At 66.8% G+C, this 21,394-nt stretch overlaps 1 protein-coding gene across 1 annotated transcript; it reads right to left on the reverse strand.

Moving 5' to 3' along the window:
* Window positions 1–167: 167 nt before the first annotated feature.
* On the reverse strand, window positions 168–20,832 carry NCF2 (neutrophil cytosolic factor 2). The gene is made up of 15 exons (XM_062211411.1): window positions 20,560–20,832; window positions 19,398–19,480; window positions 14,330–14,438; window positions 9,928–10,062; window positions 8,495–8,602; window positions 7,671–7,730; window positions 6,920–6,963; window positions 6,119–6,260; window positions 5,948–6,016; window positions 5,372–5,447; window positions 3,690–3,715; window positions 3,360–3,511; window positions 3,049–3,160; window positions 1,821–1,998; window positions 168–331 (listed from the first exon to the last, which is right to left on the reverse strand). The coding sequence occupies exons 1-15, from the start codon at window positions 20,731–20,733 to the stop codon at window positions 168–170; spliced, it is 1,632 nt and encodes a 543-aa protein (XP_062067395.1). The 5' UTR covers window positions 20,734–20,832.
* Between the last annotated feature and the right edge of the window lie 562 nt (window positions 20,833–21,394).

A 21,394-nucleotide genomic window follows, 5' to 3' on the forward strand; every position in this document is an offset into this window, starting at 1 on the left:
AGATTAGGACGTGCAGAGAGGAGCGCGTGCGTGTGCCTGCAGCTCAGCGGATGTTCGCAGCGAACCCTGGGGCCCATCCACAGCCAAGGAAAAGCGGGACCCCCCCCCTCGTGCCCGAGCAGAGGCCCCGCCCACCCCGGTGCCCCTGCAGCCTTCGTCCCGAGTGCTCACGTCAGGGAGGAGGGTGGTGTCTCGGAAGCCAACAGGGCTCCCCGGCTTGTGCCTGGGCTGGGCGTGCCCTGCGGCTCCGCGGGTGCGTGTTCTTCCACGAAGGCTCTGGGGAAGATGCCAGCCTGCCCCCTGCACTCGCCTTCCAGCCATTCTTCGTTCACTGTGAGGAGAGAGAGCGCCGCCGTGACCCAGAGCGTGTGGTCTCGGGACGTGACCGTGACCCCGCCAAACGGCCGGGAGCGAGTGCCGAGTCTCAGTCACAGGTGGAGAAACAAGGGAGGGATGAGCAGTGACTAGGGTTTTCTGAGACAGCTGTGCCAGCAGAGCAGGGGCGTGGCCCATAGAGCAGGGCGTGGCATGGAGTTGGAGCCTCGGGGACTGTTTATAAAAAAGACTCCAGTGGCCCCTTCCCGAGCCCTCAGTACCCTGCAGACTGCACTGGGAGACGCACACACACTGACTCCGTGACGGGCGTAGGTAGTCCCCACGCTGCCAGGACACAGCAGCCACTTGGGGCAGCCCCCGAACCCGGCACCACACCACGCGCGCAGGGATGTCGCCTCGGAGCCGCTGCTGGTGGGTCCCTGGCTGACCAGTCGCCGGCCCCCGTCTCTGCTGCTCGCAGTGCGGCCAGGGACTGGAAACCTCCGTCCTGGCACCTGGCACGTTTCAGGCAGGTTCAAGCCCGAGTCCGTTTCAAGATGACACCCGGCGACTGACATGCCCTTGACAGTCTGAGAAGCCACCCCCGGGCTGTCCCGTGTGACAGCTGGGCTCAGCCACAGCCCCACCTGCGCCACAGGGGTGCTGGGGAGGGTCGCCTGCTCGGGGCTCTCGTCCATGCCCTGGGGAGCGTTTCTGTTGCCACTGTCCCTACACGCACACCGCACGGCTCACTGCTCCGTGCGCTGTTTAGCCCGCATCTCCCCGTCTGCACTCCCTCTCGCGGGGAGACACCATGCTGCGCCCGCACCGCCTGTCAGCGGCTTGTGTTCTGAGCCACACCCTTGCGTACTCTCCCCCGTGAAGTTCACAACCTGCGCACTTCTCCGATAATCACAGCGTGTCCCTGCTTTGTACTGCCAACACACGGTGCTGCAGCCCCGTGGACAAGGCAGAGACCATGGGGCCGGCGTCGTGGCGGAGCAGCTACAGCCACTGGCTGCTCGGCCTCACCCAGCTCCCTGCCAGTGGCCTGGGGAAAGCAGGAGATGGGACGGGTGGGTGAAGCTCTGGCTCCTGGTTCCAGCCTGGCCGGGAAGTGAACCAGGCTGGAGGGGGCTGGGACTGACACCGGGAGCTAGAGCATCACCCGGCACCTGCGGAACAGGAACCGGGGGTGGCGCGGACTGTGTGCTTAGGCTCCTGAGGTCGGAGAGGCCCGGCGTTGGGGCTCCCCAGGGTTTGTACGGTGCTGGTTCCCGACAGAAAGGGGGCGCAGCTGAGCAGCGCGTGCAGTGCGAGAACTGGCCACGGAGGGGCCCTGCCTGCTGGGAATGAGCCCAGTGCGCTCTGCCCACCCAGGAGCTGGTCCCCCTCTGCCCACCCAGGAGCTGGGGAGCAGGCAGGAACCGGCGGCCGTGACCCCCTCTGCCCACCCAGGAGCTGGGGAACGGGCAGGAACCGGCGGCCGTGACCCCGCTGCTTACCCTCCGACAGCACCAGGACGAGGTCCCCTTCCAGCAGCTCCAGGTCCTCCGGCTGGCTGGCCTCATAACGGAAGCGAGCCACCACGTGGCTGCCTTCCCGAATCTTCGGTCCCGCGGTCCGGTCGTCAGCCTCGGAGAGCTCGCTCTCGTCGGGCTCCTCTGGAAAGCCTTGGTCACCCTGAAATCCACAGAACCTGCTGGTCTCCTTGCTGGGGGCCGTGAACACTGAACACCGCGGAAGGGGCAGGCTGGGATGTCAGAGCAGCTCCTGGGACACGCCGAGCCCGGGGCATGGCCAGTGCCTGCCCTGGCCTTGCCGTGGTCACCTTCAAATCCGTGGAAGCCTTGTGCCCCGAGAAATGCAACATGGGCCAAGGAGCGAACAGGCGGAGTCAGCCAGCCACAGCCCCGAGCTGCTGAGCGCTGGTCGCCCTCCCCAGCACCACGCTAGCGCCCGTTAGAAACGCACACTCGGGACGCCATGACGGTGGCCCCGTGGTCGGCCTGGCGCCACACCGTCCCCCCAGGGCCGCGAGAAAGGCGGGGCTTTCCGTTCCTGTACCAACACCTCTGGCACTCGGGTGTGAGGGTGCGAGGCTCCCTGCACAATCGTGGGAGCAGGGTGCGGCCTCCGGAGGACCTGGCGCGTCACGTGGGCAGTGCTGCCAGGCTCCCAGGCTCCCAGGCTCCCAGGCTGAGCGGAGAGAAAAGCTCTGACCTCCTGCTGTGTCCCGCAGCCCTGCCCCCAGGCGGAGCCCCCTCGAGGCCCCGGCTGCCCACAGGTGGGGCCTGAGCGGCCACGGGGCACCCCAGCAGGCAGGAAGCGGTGCGGGGGAGGGGAGCGAGCACGGACCAGGAAGAGAGCATCTGCCCCCTGGCCTCTGAGGGCGCCCCCTTGTGGCGGTGAGTGCTCCCTCTAGGGAGAACTTCCACCCCGCCCACTCGCTCCTCCCGTTCTTTCTGGGCGGCTGCAGAGCATGGGGTGGCTGTAGCCGTGGCCGTGGGCGGGCGCTGCCGTTGGCCTCTGCCGTGTGTCTGGGTGGTAGCACCCAGCTACGGTGTCGCCGGGACCCTGAGAAGTCACACGGGCACATGGAGCACAGCCTCACCCCGGAGGTCACCCTCCCGGGGACAGCCCCCCACAGGCTTCCAGTGAAGGGTGGCCGTGAGGCGCCTGCGGGTGACAGGCGGTGACAGGTGCTGCCAGCTGTGGCCGCACGGCACTCACCACTGTGTTCTCACACCACAGGGTCAGGCAGCTGCTGTCCACGTGGCTCCAGGCGTCCGCCATGCTGGCCTCCGACAGGGGCACCAGCTCGGGGCCGGCCCGAGGCCGGTAGCTGCGGGGACAGAGTGGGCCCCGGGTGAGAGGAGCCTCTGCCTGCATCCCCCACGCCTCCCCCATGTCCCTCACGCCGCCCCCGTGTCCGGCACACCAGCCCCGTGTCCCCCATGCCACCCCCATGTCCCCACCACCCTTGCATCGCCCGTGCCGCCTCCGTGTCCCTCCCGCTCCCCCCCGCCCCCGCACAGCCGCACCTCAGCTTCGTGTGTTCCGGCGCCAGCTCCAGCTTCCTGGCCACGGCGTCCCGGAGCTGGCTGTAGGGGAGCCGGGGCTGCGTCTCCAGGAGCACCGTGAACTTGTAGTGCACCTTGAGCGTGTAGGGCACGGGGACGCCACGCGTGGCTGCCTGGCGGGGGCAGGGGGTGCAGGACGCCTGATCCATTAGCAGGAATGTCCACACTGCAGACCAGCACAGCTCCCGCGGGGGGAGGGGAGGCCTGGAAGGAAGTGGCTTCCTGGCGCAGGGCCAGCCCCCCCCTGCCCCCCCCCCCCAACTCTGACCCCTGGAACCCTGGACGCATTACCTGGGGCTCTTCCTTTTGTCTCTGACCTAAATGGGAAAGGCGGGAAAACAGAACAAGCCGGCGAATGAACACCCTTGGCCAGCCCCAGCCCACACAGGTGCCCCCGCCTGAGCAGTTGCCCTTTGACCTCTGGGGGTCCCCTGGAGAAAGGCAGGGTCCTGTGCAGGCCCCGCCTCTGGTGGCCTGGGGACGATGACCGGAGGCCCGGCTGTCCTCACAGCCGCAGTCAGCAGAGATGGCAGGGCACGGGGGGAGCCAGCCGGGACCCCTGGCAGCAACGCCGGAACCAGTGTGTCCACGCCTGTGCCTAATATGTTCCTGTCACATGCATGTAGCATACTAGGGCCAGGGCACGTGGCATGGCAAAGTGGGCTAAGCTGAAGCGTCCTGTGAGCGCCAGCTCCAGTCCCGGCTGCCCCTCTTCCAGGCCAGCTCTCTGCTGCGGCCCGGGAAGGCAGTGGAGGATGGCCCGGGTGCTTGGGCCCTGCACCCACGGGGGAGACCCGGATGGAGTTCAAGCTCTTGGCTTTGGCTTGGCCCAGACCTGGCCACTGAGGGCACTGGAGAGCGAATCAGTGGACGGAAGATACGTCTGTCTCCCTGTGTTGCTCGACCTCTCAAATTATTTATTTATATAAATCCTAGAAACAAGGCTTTCAAGGCTGTTGGTTGTCAGCGGCAGCTGGAGGAAGTTGCCTACGGGATATACACTTCAAAATGTTTGTGGAAAATGTAATAAAAGATTATTTTTGGGGCCGGCGCTGTAACATAGCGGGTAAAGTCGCTGCCTGCAGCGCCAGCATCTCATATGGGCACCAGTTCAAGTCCCAGCTGCTCCACTTCCGATCCAGCTCCCTGCTGTGGCCTGGGAAGGCAGTAGGGGATGGCCCAAGTGCTTGGGCCCCTGCATCACCATGGGAGACCCAGAAGAGGCTCTGGCTCCTGGCTTTGGCCTGGCCCAGCTCTGGCTGTTGCGGCCGTCTGGGGAATGAACCAGCGGATGGAACTCTCTCTCTCTCTCAACTCTGCCTTTCAAATAAATAAATCTTAAAAAAAAAAAAAATACTATTTTGGTGCAAAAACGTTGGGAATCCATGCACAGTTTCCCTAACACGTATTTTCAGGGCCTTTTGGAAGCCCCCCGGCCACTCTACACCCCGTGAATAAGAGGGTCGCGTGGCGGTTACGCGGGAGACCGCTGAGCGCTGCCTGCGCGGTTGGGGAAACCGTAGACGTCGGTAACTCACTTGCCGGCATCTGGGTGCTGGTACCCCCAGCGACTCTGCCTGCCGGTCGTGTGGTCGTGAGCCGACCTGTTCCGTGTGCCTCTACCAGGACTGGCTTAAAGGGCGCCTAGGAGACGCCTGGGCCCCCAGACCGTGAGGGGCAAGGCCCCTTCCTTCCCGTGGTGGTCCGAGCCCTAGCTCGGCGCAGCCCCAAGGAGGGGGGCGTTTGGTGGCTGCTTAAGGGGAGCCTCGCTGCCCCTGGTGGGGGGGGGGGTGCAGCAGGGACACAGGGCCTGGGCTTCCTGTTTGGGCAGGTGGGTGGTTGGGGCTGGGGTCCCAAGCTGCGAGCCGTGCTGGGAGAAGGGTCCAGAACGTGCTGGGGGATTGGAAGCAGTTTGTCGGGTGGCGCCCGGCGCACCCCTGCGCCCAGGCCTGGGCTGCTGCTCGGACACTAACCTGGTGACGGGTGGGGTCTCCCAGGGGCACTGGCACTGGGAGGCGCTGGGACACGGGGCTCCGGGGAGGTGTCCTCCTGGGGGTGGCAGGAAGACAGGGTCAGAACCTTCCCTGGCACCAAGCTCGGGCAGGGGCCCTCGGGTGGCGGCGGCAGTCGGAGCAGGCTGAGGAGGCGCAGGGCTGGCCGCCTGGCCGCCTGTCCAGTGGAGACGCCCTGCCTCGGCGCAGAGGGGCTGAGACAGGAGTCTCCACAGGCCAGGGCCTCCTTGTGGGTGCTGCGATCCTGCCCAGCCAGGCCTGGGGCCCTCGGGGCTGGTGGCGGCGGCCAGCATGGCCCGCGCGGACTCAGGGCCCCGAGCAGACGGTGCCAGGAGAACAGGACACCTGGGAGACCGAACTCTCACACACTGTGCCCCCACCTTGGCCCTGACCCGGGGAGCCACAGAGCTGGGGCTTTGTCCTCTTCCCCAGGGTGCCAACCCAGGGTGCACGTGGCCCCGTGGGGTCTTCCCACAGCGGTCGTGACACCACCTGTCCCGAGGCCCAGGGAGCAGAGAGGCCGGGCCCACGCGGTACCTGGGACTGCTGCTGAGGGTGGATCCGCAGCTCCACGGGTTCGAGGTAGTTGCAGGGAACGAGCCCCTTCTGCAGCGTGGCGTCCGGGGAGGGGGACAGACAGAGGTGCGTGTGAGCACGGTGGGCACTCGGCAGGCACCGAGCCCAGGGCGCCGCCCGGCCCCTGCGTACCTGGCCGTTGAACATGACCGTGGCCCAGTTGTCGCTGCCCTTCTTCAAGACAAAGACGATGTTTCCTGGCATGACCTGGAGCTCCTCGGGCGTCTCCGGCACAAACCCAAACAGCACGCGGTGGGCCTCCCCTTCCAGCGCCCTGCGGGGGTGAGGTCCTGAGCAGGTGCCACCTGCCCGGCCCCACCCAAGGGCGCAGGGGCACCAGAGGAGGCCCTCACCTCCCCCTGTCCTGGCTGGGCTGGGGGACTCCAGGAGGCACAGGTAGGGCTGGAGGCAGGTGACAGTGGGGTAAGGTGCCGGGGGTGGGGGGAAGACTCGCCAGACCCTCAGGGTGGGCCGTGTTGGCGAGGGTGGCCGATGGGCCGACTCAGGGGCCGGGCAGCCCGGCCAGGCACACCTGTCACTCCCCTCACTGCTTCCTCAAGCCGCCGCAGCCGTCACGGGCCGGGACTTCTGGGCTGTGTCACTCCGCCAGTCCCTGGCCTCACGGCCGCTCTCCCTCCACCTGCCTTTTGGGGACCCAGACTCCCCCGGTCGTCACTCTCCCCCGGGGCAAGGCCTGCTGTTACTTGGGGGAGTTCTTCCTTCCTTGCCTTACAGAGTGACTTCCTTTCTCGCGTCTCCTTTTCTGCAGACCTGGGCCCATGGGGAGTGGCAGACACCCCGGGACAGGGGACGCGGGCCCCGGGACACCGCCACACGGGGCAGCCCCACCGCCGCCTGACCCCAGCTTTGCCTCCTTCCCCCCCAGCCAGCAGCAGTTCAGCCCGTGCTGCCTGTGGGCTCTGTGGAACTTACTGGAAGATCTCTGGAGTTTTGGGTCTGGGCGGAGGCTCAGCTGCCTGTTGGTTTGAGAGCGGCGAAGGGCGGGGGAGAGGAGAGACGTTCGTTAGTGGTCACTGCAGGTTCTTCTGGACCAGAACTCAGGGAATCACCTCTGGCTGGTGGGGGCCCCGATCAAGTGCTGGGAGTCACCGGCGCAGCTCCTCGCCAGCCAGGGCAGCAGGAGCGGGGACTCCGTCACGGGCACGGGCGCCCCAGGCCCACAGCTCCGACCCTTCCCAGGGACGGCCGCTGCCGCCCGACCCTATGGGCGCGCTGTCCGGGCAGGTGGCCCCCGGAACCTGTGTCCTGGCTAAGTCCGGGGGTCTCAGCGAGACGCAGGGCCCCGCTGGCTGCCTCTCCTCCCACCCTGGGCCCGCCCGCCCGGTCCCGCCCCAGCCGGGCAGTCGGTGCTGTGCCGGGAGCGCTGCCCCTGCTGGTGCCCTGGCCCCCAGCCTGCGCCAGCCCCGTGCGCCCTGAGGCAGTTCCGCCAGCCTGTCCAGACCCGCTGCCGTCCATCCGGGGCCGCCGTCCACTCTGCCGCCTGCCTGCGTTCCCAGGGCCTGCGCACGGCCCCTGCTTAGACGGCTGGAGCTCAAGCCCAACACGGCCTTGCTCCCCGGCAGCCACGGGAGCCCCTGGGCTGCACCCGGGTTGAGAGTCCATGCAGCAGGGCCCCCAGCTGATGGAGACGCCCCCACCCCCGCAGCAGGTGGGGCCACCTCACCTGAGGCTGTAGAGGAGCGAACCCCGAGAAGCTGTCTTGGTCCACCACGGACGCCACGACCTGAAACAGAAGAGCCGAGCTGAGGCTCGCGGCGTGGTCTTCCTGCCGGCCGCTCCCTCCTCGCCGGGGGAGGCGGCACCTGCTCGCCCTGCCGACCCAGGTCTCGCCGTCTTGAAGGGGCAATCCAGCTCTGGCTACTCTCCACCACCTCCCCGAGCCCGGCAGCCACCGCTTGGCCTCGTGTCCATGTCCCCGCCCACGCACCAGCCACCCCGGGCCTGTGGTGTCGCCCCAGTGCAGGGGTCAGGCTTCACCCCGCCCCATGGCCAAGTGGAATCGCACTGCTGTAAGGCTGCACTCTGCTCACCTGTGCACCTGCTGGCCTGGCTCCCCTGGCTCCCTCCGAACCCACACCTGGACCTCTGGCTGTCCCTGCTGACCCAGGCTCTCTCGACCTCTGCTACTGTGCCAGCCCCAGCCCCACGCTGACACAGGCCGAGAAAGGGCAGTGTGGGCAGGGGACTGCCGACCCACCTCCCGTCACGGCCGGAAGGGCTCAGGGCTGGGCTCGGGGGAGTCCAGTGTGTGAAGGAGCCAGCCCCAGGGCTGTGGGCAGGGGGCGAGGCTCTCGGGCTTGGGGGCACTGAGTCAGGAGGCGTGCTCCCCACTGGCTGTCCAGCCACCGGCTTCCCGTGGCTCAGCCCTGTGGCTCCCAGGTGTGGTTGAAGGAGAAAGGACCCGGAAGTGCCTGCCTGCTCTCTGCTGTGCCACCTCCTCGCAAGTCCCGCCCACCAGAGCCACAGGGAGCGGAGGGAGCCCCTCACCGTGGCCTTGCCCAGGTAGTCCTTCTTGGCCAACTGCGCCACCTGCCGCTCATTCGGCCGGAACAGCCTGCCCACGGGGATCACCACGGGCTCGTACAGCTCCTGTTTCTGTAACGGGAAACACCCTGAAGACAGGCGGAAGGCGCGCGCCCATCGACACGGCCGCCCCAGGGGCTCTCCCCGGGCTCGTGACGCGGGGCATGCTGGCCTTGCCTCCCGTGTCGCTGGTCCAGCGCCTGCGCTGCCTGGAGGGCTGCCCCTCGCCCACGCTGTGGTGTCTGGGGAGGGTCTCTGGTATGGGGCTGCATGCCCCAAGGTGGCCCAGGACCCAAGCCAGGCCGTGGCTGTGTCCTCCTTGCCTGACTGACGTGGGGCCCCTCCTTCCCCGCTCGCCACAGCAGTGAGGATGCAGCTGGGCCATCCCCCCGGGCTCCGGTCCCGGCTCCGCTCCCGGCACCAGCTCTCTGCTCATGCACACCGTGCCAGGCGCGGCAATGGCTCCCGTAGTTGGGTCCCTGCCACCCACGTGGGCGACTCAGATCGAGTCATTTTTCGTTTATTTTTTAAGACATGTATTCACTTGAAAACAGAGTTTATAGAGAGAGGGAGAGACACAGATAGAGACAGAGAGAGGTCTTCCATCCGCTGGTTCACTCCCCAAATGACCGCAACAGCCGGAGCTGGGCCGATCCAAAGCCAGGAGCCAGGAGCTTCCTCCGGTCTCCCACATGGGTGCAGGGGCCCAGGGACTTGGGCCATCCTCCACAGCTTTCCCAGGCCATAGCAGAGAGCTGGATTGGAAGCGGAGTAGCCGGGGCTCAAACTGGCGCCCCTACGGATGCCAACGTTGCAGGCGGCAGCGTCCCCTGCTGGCCCCGAGTCATTTTTACAAAGATTCTTCCTGGCTCTGTGCCAGGCCCGGAGGCTGCAGACACAGCCTCCGCCCTCACAGAGCCGAGAGCTGCTCCCTGCGATGGGGGGGGGGGGGCGGGGGGGGGCGCCCACCCTGCCCTCGGCCTCGCCACAGGTTCAAGATCTGAGAGTAGCGCCCCGCCCCGCCCCACAACTCACGGAGGAAAAGCAACCGCTTTGTTTTTCTCTTGGTGGTGGTGGTGGGGTGTAGTTTTTATTTGTGAGACGGTCAGAGAGAGACAGAGCTAGAAAGAGAGCCCCCGCCCCGCTCGCTGGTGCAAGTCCCAAAAGCCCGCAGCAGCCGGCTGGGCCAGGCCGAAGACGGGCGCCGAGAACTCAATCCTGCTCTCCCGTGTGGTGCAGGGACCTCCCAGGACGCACGTTAGCAGGACGTCGGACCTGGGAGCAGAGCTGGGACCTGAAGCCAGGCCCCCCCATGGGACGCCAGGTCCCGGGCACATCTTAACCGCGGCCCAGACGCCCACCGCGGAAGCTCCCGCCCCTGGCGCCAGCAGACTCACCCAGACACACTCCATGGCCTTGTCCACTTTGGAGTGTCTGGGCTCGGACTTCATGCTCAGGGCCAGCGCCAGCTGCTCTTCCGCCTTTTTCCATTCCTTCTTCTTGGCGTACATCAAAGCGATGTTATATAACACCTAGAGAGAGAGAGGGAGGGAGGGAGGGAGGGAGAGGGAGGGAGAGAGGGAGGGGGGGACAGAGAGAGAGGGAGAGAGGGAGGGAGGGGGGGGAGAGGGGGGGAGAGGGAGAGGGAGGGAGGGAGGGAGAGAGGGAGGGGGGGAGAGGGAGAGGGAGAGAGGGAGAGAGGAGGGAGGGACAGAGAGACAGGGAGAGAGGGAGGGAGGGAGGGAGGGAGGGAGGGAGAGAGGGAGGGAGGGAGAGAGGGAGGGAGGGAGGGAGAGGGAGAGGGAGGGTGGGAGAGAGGGAGGGAGGGAAGGAGAGGGAGGGAGGGAGAGAGAGAGAGAGGGAGGGAGGGAGGGGGGGGAGAGGGAGGGAGAGAGGGAGGGGGGGACAGAGAGAGAGGGAGAGAGAGAGGGAGGGAGGGAGGGAGGGAGGGAGGGAGAGAGGGAGAGAGGGAGGGAGAGAGAGAGGGGTAGGGAGAGAGGGAGAGAGGGAGGGAGAGAGAGAGGGGTAGGGAGAGAGGGGGAGGGAGAGAGGGAGAGAGGGAGGGAGAGAGAGAGGGGTAGGGAGAGAGGGAGAGAGGGAGGGAGAGAGAGAGGGGTAGGGAGAGAGGGGGAGGGAGAGAGGGAGAGAGGGAGGGAGGGAGGGAGAGGGAGAGGGAGGGTGGGAGAGAGGGAGGGAGGGAGGGAGGGAGGGAAGGAGAGGGAGGGAGAGAGAGAGAGGGAGGGAGGGAGGGAGGGAGGGAGAGAGGGAGAGAGGGAGGGGGGGGAGAGGGAGAGGGAGGGAGGGAGGGAGAGAGGGAGAGAGGGAGGGAGAGGGAGGGAGAGAGAGAGGGGTAGGGAGAGAGGGGAAGGGAGAGAGGGAGAGAGGGAGGGAGGGAGGGAGAGGGAGAGGGAGGGTGGGAGAGAGGGAGGGAGGGAAGGAGAGGGAGGGAGGGAGAGAGGGAGAGAGGGAGGGAGGGAGGGAGGTAGAGAGGGAGAGGGAGGGAGAGAGAGAGGGAGAGAGGGGGGAGAGGGAGAGGGAGAGAGGGAGAGGGAGGGAGAGAGAGAGGGGTAGGGAGAGAGGGGAAGGGAGAGAGGGAGAGAGGGAGGGAGGGAGAGAGGGAGGGAGGGAGAGGGGGAGGGAGGGGGGAGGGAGGGAGAGGGAGAGGGAGGGTGGGAGAGAGGGAGAGGGGGGGGAGAGGGGGAGGGAGGGAGGGAGAGAGGGAGGGAGGGAGAGAGGGAGAGGGAGAGGGAGGGTGGGAGAGAGGGGGGGAGAGGGGGAGGGAGGGAGGGAGAGAGGGAGGGAGGGAGAGAGGGAGAGAGGGAGGGAGGGGGGAGGGAGGGGGGGAGGGAGGGAGAGGGAGAGGGAGGGTGGGAGAGAGGGAGAGGGGGGGGAGAGGGGGAGGGAGGGAGGGAGAGAGGGAGGGAGAGAGAGAGGGAGGGAGAGAGAGAGTGAGGGAGGGACAGAGAGACAGGGAGAGAGAGAGGGAGGGAGGGAGGGAGGGAGAGGGAGGGAGAGAGAGAGGGAGGGAGAGAGAGAGTGAGGGAGGGACAGAGAGACAGGGAGAGAGAGAGGGAGGGAGGGAGAGAGGGAGGGAGAGGGAGGGAGAGAGAGGGGTAGGGAGAGAGGGGAAGGGAGAGAGGGAGGGTGGGAGAGAGGGAGGGAGGGAGGGAGAGAGGGAGGGAGAGGGAGGGAGAGAGAGAGGGGTAGGGAGAGAGGGGAAGGGAGAGAGGGAGGGAGGGAGGGAGGGAGGGAGAGAGAGAGGGGGAGGGAGAGAGGGGGAGGGAGAGGGAGGGAGGGAGGGAGGGAGGGAGAGGGAGGGAGAGAGAGAGGGGTAGGGAGAGAGGGGGAGGGAGAGAGGGAGAGAGGGAGGGAGAGGGAGGGAGAGGGAGGGAGGGAGGGAGGGGGGAGAGGGAGAGGGGTAGGGAGAGAGGGGAAGGAAGAGAGGGAGAGAGGGAGGGAGGGAGGGAGAGGGAGGGTGGGAGGGAGGGAGAGGGAGGGAGAGAGAGAGGGGGAGGGAGAGGGAGGGAGGGAGGGAGAGGGAGGGAGAGAGAGAGGGGTAGGGAGAGGGGGAGGGAGAGAGGGGGAGGGAGAGAGGGAGGGAGGGAGGCAGAGAGAGAGAGGGAGGGAGAGAGAGAGAGGAAGAGAGGGAAGGAGGGAGGGAGGGAGAGGGAGGGAGAGAGGGAGGGAGGGAGGGAGATGGAGGGAGGGAGGGAGAGAGACAGTGGCATAACCTCAAGGCTCCTGCAAACCGAGTAGCCAGGAAGAGCTTGTGTGTGAACTCTGGGCGCGCTGCCTGGAGACGCCCCCAGCCCCACCCCGTGCCAGCCCTGCAGGGGACAGCCCACTGCGTGCAGGCTGCAACCCCACACCAGGTAGGCGGCAGGGGCGGGAGGACTGTGCGGTCTGAGTGTGGTGGGAGGGCAGCTTGCTCAGGGCCCTGACCCCGGGCAGCTGCGAGGGGCGGAGGGGCAGTGGCACTGCCCTGCACCGGCACCGGCAGAACCTGGCCCCCAAGGCGGTAGAACAGCAGTGCTCAGGCGGGGCTGGGGAGGGACCGGCCCCCTCGCCACTGGTCCCGCTGTCCCAGGTCTGCGGGGGGTCTAGCACCACGTTTGCTTTCTGATAGTTCACAGGCTTACAACTTACACACGGAACCCAGCAGCCTTTTGGATGCGTCAGCCGGAAGGAAGGGAGAGAAGGAGGAGGGAGAACGGACACCGCTGGATGAAAACAGATAAAGAATGTTTTGGAAGCGGGGGTGGCGTCTGGGACTCGGTGAGCAAAGGCGTTGACCTCGCCCATCTTTCTCCAGCTGCACGTCCCGTCCGAGCCCTGGGACGAGGCCTCCGTCCAGAGGTGCTGGTGGCAGGAGTCCTGTGTCCCCCAGGTGGGAGCAGGCCTGGGGGCAGTGGCCACCCGGACGCCTTCCAGGCCAGCTCTGCCTTCCACCCACGTCAGCCCCTGCCCCAGGCCCCGTCACTCCCGTTAGGAGAAAGGCCTTTCCCCAAGGCCTCCCACAGCCGGGTCTTGGGAACCAAGACCCCAGGGGTCACATGTGGGGTGGGCACGACGGCAGGACTCCCGCGGGGGTTGATGGGGGCCTGGAAAGGCCCAGGCTCTCTGGCACGGAGGCACACTTGGCTCCCCTGCCGCTGTGGCTCAGTCCCAGCCCACAGGCTGCCCTGTGGCCGTCCCAGGGTGCCGGGCGGCTCTGTGTCGCCAGCTTCAGAGCTCGGGGCATCCCAGGAGTGGAGGCCATGGGGCTGCGGAGACCCTGCCTCGGCACAGCGGCCTGGTCCCCTGGCGGCGTGCACGGGGAGAATCCGGGCTCCGGAGGCCGGCTCGCTGCCAGCAGTGAGAAGCCAGGCGAGGGTGGTGCGGGGACCACGCGTCCCCAGGGGCTCAGGCAGCTGTCGATGCTGTTATTAGCCCTGAGTGGCCCTGGAACACTGACTTGTGTGAGAAAACCCAGCCCGGGGACTTCTCCAGTGATTCCTCTGCGACACTGGCAGAGCTGTTAGCTCCAAAGCTGCCGGTAGGCATCTGGGGGCAGCGCGGGGCGGCCGGGGAGAAAGGCCATGAACTGCCAGGGCACGGCCACCACGCCTCTGCCTTTCGGTTATACCGGAAGTTGCCCTTTGTTTTTTCTCTAAGATTTATTTTTTACTTATTTGAAAGGTAGAGTAACAGAGAGGGAGCTCTTCCATCCGCTGGTTCACTCCCCAGATGGCTGCAGTGGCTGGGGCTGGGCCAGGCTGAAGCCAGGAGCTTCTTCCAGGTCCCCCACATGCGTGGGGGCCCAAGCACCTGGGCCGTCTTCCACTGCTTTCCCAGCCGCATTAGCAGGGGGCTGGATCGGAAGAGGAGCAGCCGGATCTTGAACCGGCGCCCATATGGATGCCGGCATTGCAAGGGGAGGCTTAGCCTGCTGTGCTACAGCTCTGGCCCCTGGGGAATCTATGTTAATTGTGATTTGAGCAGGAGGGGACAGGCTTGTGTCAAATTATCGTCACCTCTGGGAACAGAAGTCGTTCATTGTTGAGTGGGGTCTGCAGCTCAGGCACTGGGCGGGGTCTGTGAGGGGCGGGGGTGCGGGTGGGGCTCAGCTGTGGGTCTGTCGGTACAACACCAAGCAAACAGCTCACCAACCCGAGTGCTCGCACAAAACAGATCATTGGCAACGCTGCCACAGCCCAGCACGGGCCGGAGGGCTTCCGGGGGCTGCGGGTTGGCTGTAGCCCGGCACAGAGCACACCCCCAGCAGCCAGGGGCCCCCCAGGCCGTCAGCCCAGCCCCTACCTCGCAGGCAAACAGCTTGAACTGCAGGCCCAGGATCTTGTAGTCGATCAGCTGGTTCCCCCGCAGCTGAGTCAAGGCCTCCTTCAGGTCCTGAATGGCTGCGTCGTATCTGAGGACGGGGGCGGGGCGACAGGAGACAGCACGGGCACGGGGCGGGGCACAGGACACGCGGGCGGGGCACAGGACACGTGGGCGGGGCACAGGACACAGGGGCGGGGCGAGAGGAGACAGCGCAGGACACGGGGCGGGGCACAGGACACGGGGGCGGGGCACAGGACACAGGGGCGGGGCGAGAGGAGACAGCACAGGGCACGGGGCGGGGCACAGGACACGGGGGCGGGGCGAGAGGAGACAGCACAGGGCACGGGGGCGGGGCACAGGACGGGGGGGCGGGGCGAGAGGAGACAGCGCAGGACACGGGGGCGGGGCACAGGACACGGGGGCGGGGCACAGGACACATGGGCGGGGCGAGAGGAGACAGCACGGGCACGGGGCGGGGCACAGGACACATGGGCGGGGCGAGAGGAGACAGCACAGGGCACGGGGCGGGGCACAGGACACGGGGGCGGGGTACAGGACGGGGGGGGGCGGAGGGAGAGGAGACAGCACAGGACACGTGGGCGGGGCACAGGACACGCGGGCGGGGCGAGAGGAGACAGCACAGGACACGTGGGCGGGGCACAGGACACATGGGCGGGGTACAGGACGGGGGGGGCGGAGGGAGAGGAGACAGCACAGGACACGTGGGCGGGGCACAGGACACGGGGGCGGGGCGAGAGGAGACAGCACAGGACACGTGGGCGGGGCACAGGACACAGGGGCGGGGCACAGGACACGGGGGCGGGGCGAGAGGAGACAGCACAGGACACGCGGGCGGGGCGAGAGGAGACAGCACAGGACACGTGGGCGGGGCACAGGACACGGGGGGGGCACAGGACACGGGGGGGGCACAGGACACGGGGGGGGCACAGGACACAGGGGCAGGGCGAGAGGAGACAGCACAGGACACGCGGGTGGGACACAGGACACGTGGGCGGGGCGAGAGGAGACAGCACAGGGCACGGGGGGCCCCCCCACAGGACACGGGGGCGGGGCACAGGACACGTGGGCGGGGCACAGGACACAGGGGCGGGGCACAGGACACGGGGGCGGGGCGAGAGGAGACAGCACAGGACACGCGGGCGGGGCGAGAGGAGACAGCACAGGACACGTGGGCGGGGCACAGGACACGGGGGGGGGCACAGGACACGGGGGGGGCACAGGACACGGGGGGGGCACAGGACACAGGGGCAGGGCGAGAGGAGACAGCACAGGACACGCGGGTGGGACACAGGACACGGGGGCGGGGCGAGAGGAGACAGCACAGGGCACGGGGGCCCCCCCACAGGACACGGGGGCGGGGCACAGGACACGGGGGGGCGGGGCACAGGGCACGGGGCGGGGCGAGAGGAGACAGCACAGAACACGCGGGCGGGGGGAGAGGAGACAGCACAGGACACGAGGGCGGGACACAGGGCACGCGGGCGGGGCGAGAGGAGACAGCACAGGACACGGGGGCGGGGCGAGAGGAGACAGCACAGGACACGAGGGCGGGGCACAGGGCACGCGGGCGGGGCGAGAGGAGACAGCACAGGACACGGGGGCGGGGCGAGAGGAGACAGCACAGGACACGAGGGCGGGGCGAGAGGAGACAGCACAGGACACGAGGGCGGGACACAGGACACATGGGTGGGACACAGGACACAGGGGCGGGGAGAGAGGAGACAGCACAGGACACGCGGGTGGGGCGAGAGGAGACAGCACAGGACACGAGGGCGGGACACAGGACACATGGGTGGGACACAGGACACAGGGGCGGGGAGAGAGGAGACAGCACAGGACACGCGGGTGGGGCGAGAGGAGACAGCACAGAACACGTGGGCGGGACACAGGACATGTGGGTGGGGCACAGGACATGTGGGTAGAAGGAGAGGAGACAGCACAGGGCAGGTGGGCGGGGCGAGAGGAGGGGGCACAGGGCACGCGGGGGGGCGAGAGGAGACAGCAGTGTGGAGGGGTCAGGAGGCACAGGGCTTTCCCTCCCTCCCCGGAGCAAGCCCTGGCCTCCAGCTGCTCTGCTTCCCACCAACCCGGCGCCCAAGGCCTGCAGGATTTTCTTTTCCACCGACTCCGATAGCGACAGCCCGCTCGTGGCTCCAGCCTCATCCCCTCAGGGGCTCCTGGCAGAGCCACACCTGCCCACCGGGCGGATCCGGAGCGCTCCCGCTCCTCACCCCCTCGCTCGCCTGGCACAGTCTCCTGGTTTGTGGCTCTTGGACTCCCACCCCTCCTCCCACACGCCTTAGGCAAGAGTCTTTCCAAAGCTTCTCCTGGTTGGGTCCTGTGCTGGGGGCTGGCACTGTGCCGACTGCCTCCACCTGACACAGGTCCAGACCAGCAGTGACAAACCCCTTTGGGGTGCCCAAAGGGGGACAGCTGGGGCAGGCGGGGATCCTGCAAGGGGCTGCATGGGGTCGGGATCAAGCACGCGGGGGCTCTGCGCTTCGCTAGTGCACCTCTGGTGGGCTGCTGTGACCTGGCCGCAGGCTGCGCACGTCCCTCCCCACCTGCACCTGCGGTCACTGGACCTCGTGTCCAGCGCAGCCTCACCAGGAGATACCGGGAGACCACAGAGATTCCCAGAAGCCAGCAGTACTGAAGCCCCCCCACAGGGGAGACCGCACCCCCGAAGCAAAGCCCACTGCTGCCCCTGCGCCTCCTCCTGCACCCACGTCCCGCGTCCAGGGCACAGGCTGGAGGGTCAGGAGCCCGGGCGCGGGAGCCGGGCCGCCCTCTCACTGGAGCTTGTGCAGCGGGTGAAGCGGACAGGTGCGCAGACCAGGTGTGAGCCCAGCAGGCCCAGCACCCGCAGCGGACCCCACCCCAGCGCCCACCCCGACTGCGCTGGCGCAGCGTCTCTGCCCCTGCTTCCCCCTCCCTCCTCTCCTTCAGCTCTGACTCCTCTGAGTGTCCTGTGGTTGCCCCTAGCAACAGCCCAGTGCCTGGCTCTAGGGGCCTGCTGCTGACCAAAGCCTTGGGTCAGCGCATTGAGGCAGCCCGGGATAGGAGCCAGCCCGCCTCACGCCTGGACGTCCTCGGGGCCTCCCCCCATCCATCAACCTGCACCCCTGAGCATCCACACAGCCTCCCCCTGTCCATCAACCTCTGCCTGCAGGAGGCGCCCACCGCTGCCATTGCCAGGAAGTTCTGGCTCAGCCTGGCCACTGCCCCCATGCACACTGGAGGAAGAACCCGCCCTGCAAGGCCAGTGTGCCACGCCCCAAGTGCCACGCCCCAAAGATCAGAAATTAGGGCTTAGAATGTCGTCCTCTGGCTGTTGATGAGGCTGGGATTAACTTTAAGTCTGTGAATGTTTCTCTTTTTACTAATTATTGCTTTCTTTCTTTTCTTTTCTTTCTTTCTTTTTTTTTTTTTGACAGGCAGAGTGGATAGTGAGAGAGACAGAGAGAAAGGTCTTCCTTTTTGCCGCTGGTTCACCCTCCAATGGCCGCTGCGGCCGGCGCATTGTGCTGATCCGAAGCCAGGAGCCAGGTGCTTTTCCTGGTCTCCCATGCGGGTGCAGGGCCCAAGCACTTGGGCCATCCTCCACTGCACTCCCTGGCCACAGCAGAGAGCTGGCCTGGAAGAGGGGCAACTGGGATAGAATCCAGTGCCCCAACCGGGACTAGAACCTGGTGTGCTGGCGCCGCAAGGTGGAGGATTAGTCTGTTGAGCCATGGCGCCGGCTGTCTTTTCTTTCCTTTTTTTTTTTTTTTTTTTTGACAGGCAGAGTTAGTGAGAGAGAGAGAGAGAGAGACAGAGAGAAAGGTCCTCCTTCTGTTGGTTCACTCACCAAATGGCCACTACGGCTGGCGGCTGCACCGATCCGAAGCCAGGAGCCAGGTGCCTCCTCCTGGTCTCCCATGTGGGCGCAGGGCCCAAGCACTTGGGCCATCCTCCACTGCCTTCCTTGGCCACAGCAAAGAGCTGGACTGGAAGAGGGGCAACTGGGATAGAATCCGGTGCCCCGACCAGGACTAGAATCCGGGGTGCCGGCGCCACAGGAGGAGGATTAGCCAAATGAGTCGCGGCGCCAGCTTTTTACTAATTATTTCATGTGAACACTGTAAACTCATCAAAAATGCAGGTAGGGGGCCGTCGCTGCGGTGTAGCAGGTAAAGCCGCTGCCTGCAGTGCCGGCCTCCCTCATGGGTGCCGGTTCTAGTCCCGGCTGCTCCACTTCCGATCCAGCTCTCTGCTGTGGCCTGGGAAAGCAGAAGATGGCCAAAGTTCCTGGGCTCCTGCACCCATTTGGGAGACCCAGAGGAAGCTCCTGGCTCCTGGCTTCAGCCTGGCCCAGCCCTGGCTGTCACAGCCATTTGGGGAGTGAACCAGCAGATGGAAGACGCTCTCTCTCTTTCTCCTCTCTCTCTCTGTATTTCTCGCTTTCAAATAAATACATAGAATGTTTTTAAAAAAATCATTTACTTGTGTGGCAGAGAGGCGGAGTGACAGAGAGCTCCTATCTGCCAGTTTACTTCCTGCAGGTTAGGCTGGGCCAGGGCTGACACCAGAGCCGGGAGTCCAGCCCAGGGTGCTCACATGATGGCAGGGACGCAATTCCAGGTCCTTGAGCCGCCACTTCTGCCCCCCAGGGTGCACGCAGGCCGGAGCTGGAGCTGGGCACTGAACCCGGATGCAGGCGTCGTGAGCACCGCCGGCCGCGGCCCAGCCACATCTACCTGGTGCTCTTCCTCTGTGTTTTCCCGCGTGCGGCTGGATTTTACGTCACCAGACGGACGTGGCCAGGGATGAAGCCAGGCCGATGCGGTTTCACGGCGCGCCTCGTCCCGCAGCGCACGGTGGGTGCCGTGCTGGCTGACCGTCAGGTCCCTGTGGCCGCCAGGCCGCTGTGTGTCACGGCTGCCTTGTGCCCTGGTGCAGGCCTGCCCTCCCGCTGCCTCCCGCGCCGAGCGGTTGCTCCAGGGCCCAAGGCGCCGGCACAGTTCCCAGGGCCCGGGGCCCTCACCTCTCCGTGCGGTGGTGCAGCATCCCCCGCTGGAAGTAGGCCACGGCCAGGTGCCTGTCCTTGGTGATGCTCCTGGTGAAGGCCTGCGGGGAGGGGGGGGGGAGGTCGGAGGCCGCGGGCGGCACTGGGCAGGGCCCGGGGTCAGCACGCCCGTCACTTCCTCGTGGCATGGCATGGGGCAAGTTCCCTAATCTCTAGCCGAACCCCAGTTTTCTCCTCCGTGTGAGGGGGTGTTGCCTTTCAAGTTCCCTGGGTCAGGATACAATGGCTCATTATGAAAATCGGAGTAAAACCTAAGAATGCACACGGAGGGCTGGCAGCATGGGGCTTAAGGCAGCCGAGGCAGAGAACAGTCCAGACCCAGGAACGCGTGGGGACGCACACAGGCCGGGAAGCTCGGCACCCGCACCCACAGGGCCTGCCCGGCCGCGCCCTCCGCCGGGGTCTTGCCCATGGACCCTCTGCTCTGCCTGCGGTGGGTGTGGCCCTGGCTGCGCACAGGGCATTTCGAGGATCCCCAGTAGCAGGCACAGGTGACAGCTGACTTCCGAGATGGGCGGTGCCTTCCTGCTCCGTGTCTCACGCAATCCCTGTGGTGTTTATACCCTTGGGGACGGGAGGTGCAGGGAGGGGCAGCGCCGCTGTTTGCCCCGAGCGCTCCTGCTGCCGAACCCCTGGAGCGTCTCCCTGGTCCCGACCCCACTGGCCCCCACCAGGGTACGCGAGAGGCAAAAGTACTTTAGACGATGCTCAGACCCCCACCCCCAGCCCTGCCCCTGGCTGACGCCCTGTCAGTCACGGTTAGCTAGCCGCGCCCTGGAGATGCAGCCGGCTGCTGGTAAGCCAGAGGGCCGGGCTGCCCTGGGGGGCACCTTGTGGCTGGGACGGGGACCGAGACAGAGACAGAGCGAGCCAGTGCCCCGTGCGGCAGGGCCATCACAGCTGAGAAGAGGGGGAAGAGGGACAGCCTGGCCCGGTCATGGCTCCCGGCCCGGGCTGCCCACGCCCCTCCCGAGCAGCTGGGGCATTTTGGGAGCTGTGGCGCAGGCCCTGCCCAGGCCGGCTAGGCGGGGGCTCTGGGCTAGTGCGGAAGCTCCCTGGAGATTTGGGTTCGGTGGCCACCAGCCCGAGGGCAGAGGGGGCGGGAAGAGCCCTCGCTCACCTTCTCTGCCTCAGGCAGGTCTCCCAGGATGGCGTGCACGCAGCCCACGTTGAAGCAGATGCGGGAGTGCGGGTCCTGGACTGCGCAGAGGGCGGCCAGGGCCCCCCTCCAGTCCTCTCGGTCAGCCGCCAGCACCCCCTCATTCCAGAGGCTGATGGCCTCCGCCAGGGACATGGTCAGGTGCGAGCAGGTGTCGGGAGCGGCCGGGGACAGGCGGTGGGGGCAGCACGGGCCCGGCTCCCCTTAAGAAGGCTCTGGTGTTGCAAAGGCACCAGGAAGTGGCCCCACCTTTCAGCCAACTGTGAGAGAGAAGGAAAGAGAGAGAGGGCGGCAGGGGCGGGCCGGGGGCGGGCAGGGGAAGTACAGCAGGTGCTGTTGTCATGGGTCAGTTCCCCAAAACGCTCCGCTGTGTCTCCGCCTCCTCCTCTGGCTGCAGCCTCTGTGGGGCCCAGGGCAGCCGTGCCAGGGGCGGCCTCCCCGGCTCCATCGCACCTGGGCCTGGGAGGCTGTGGGGCGGGCCTGGCTCCTCCTGGCCTCTCCCGGCCCCCGGCTCTCCTGCTCCTGACCCTGTGACGGCCGTGTCCTGACATCAGCGACAGACACATCTCCCGGTGTCCGTCTGCACCCGAGGTCACTTCGATGAGCTCAGGAAGTCCGGGGCGGGGGCGGCTGCCCACGAGCGCCTCCGCCTGGGATCCAGGTCGGCCGCGAACGGCAATTTCTTCCGTTTGTGAGCTGACGGGCTGCGGGCTGCACAGAGGCTGGGACTCCTTGCCTTGCTGAGGGACCACGGGGTCCTGGGGACACCCAGCGTGACCTGGAGAGCCCCCCGCTC

This window comes from Lepus europaeus, chromosome 14, assembly GCF_033115175.1.
Source record: "Lepus europaeus isolate LE1 chromosome 14, mLepTim1.pri, whole genome shotgun sequence".
NCBI classification, from domain to species: Eukaryota; Metazoa; Chordata; class Mammalia; order Lagomorpha; family Leporidae; genus Lepus; species Lepus europaeus.

Bases quoted from the DNA above. Each gene is read 5' to 3' on its own strand.
- NCF2 (XM_062211411.1), bottom strand. From the start codon at position 20,733: ATGTCCCTGGCGGAGGCCATCAGCCTCTGGAATGAGGGGGTGCTGGCG. The intron at 6,964-7,670 runs GTGAGGTGGCCC...TCAAACCAACAG, and splicing joins TCGCTCCTCTACAGCCTCAG to GCAGCTGAGCCTCCGCCCAG. The intron at 1,999-3,048 runs GTGAGTGCCGTG...TGTGGATTTCAG, and splicing joins TGTGGTGTGAGAACACAGTG to GGTGACCAAGGCTTTCCAGA.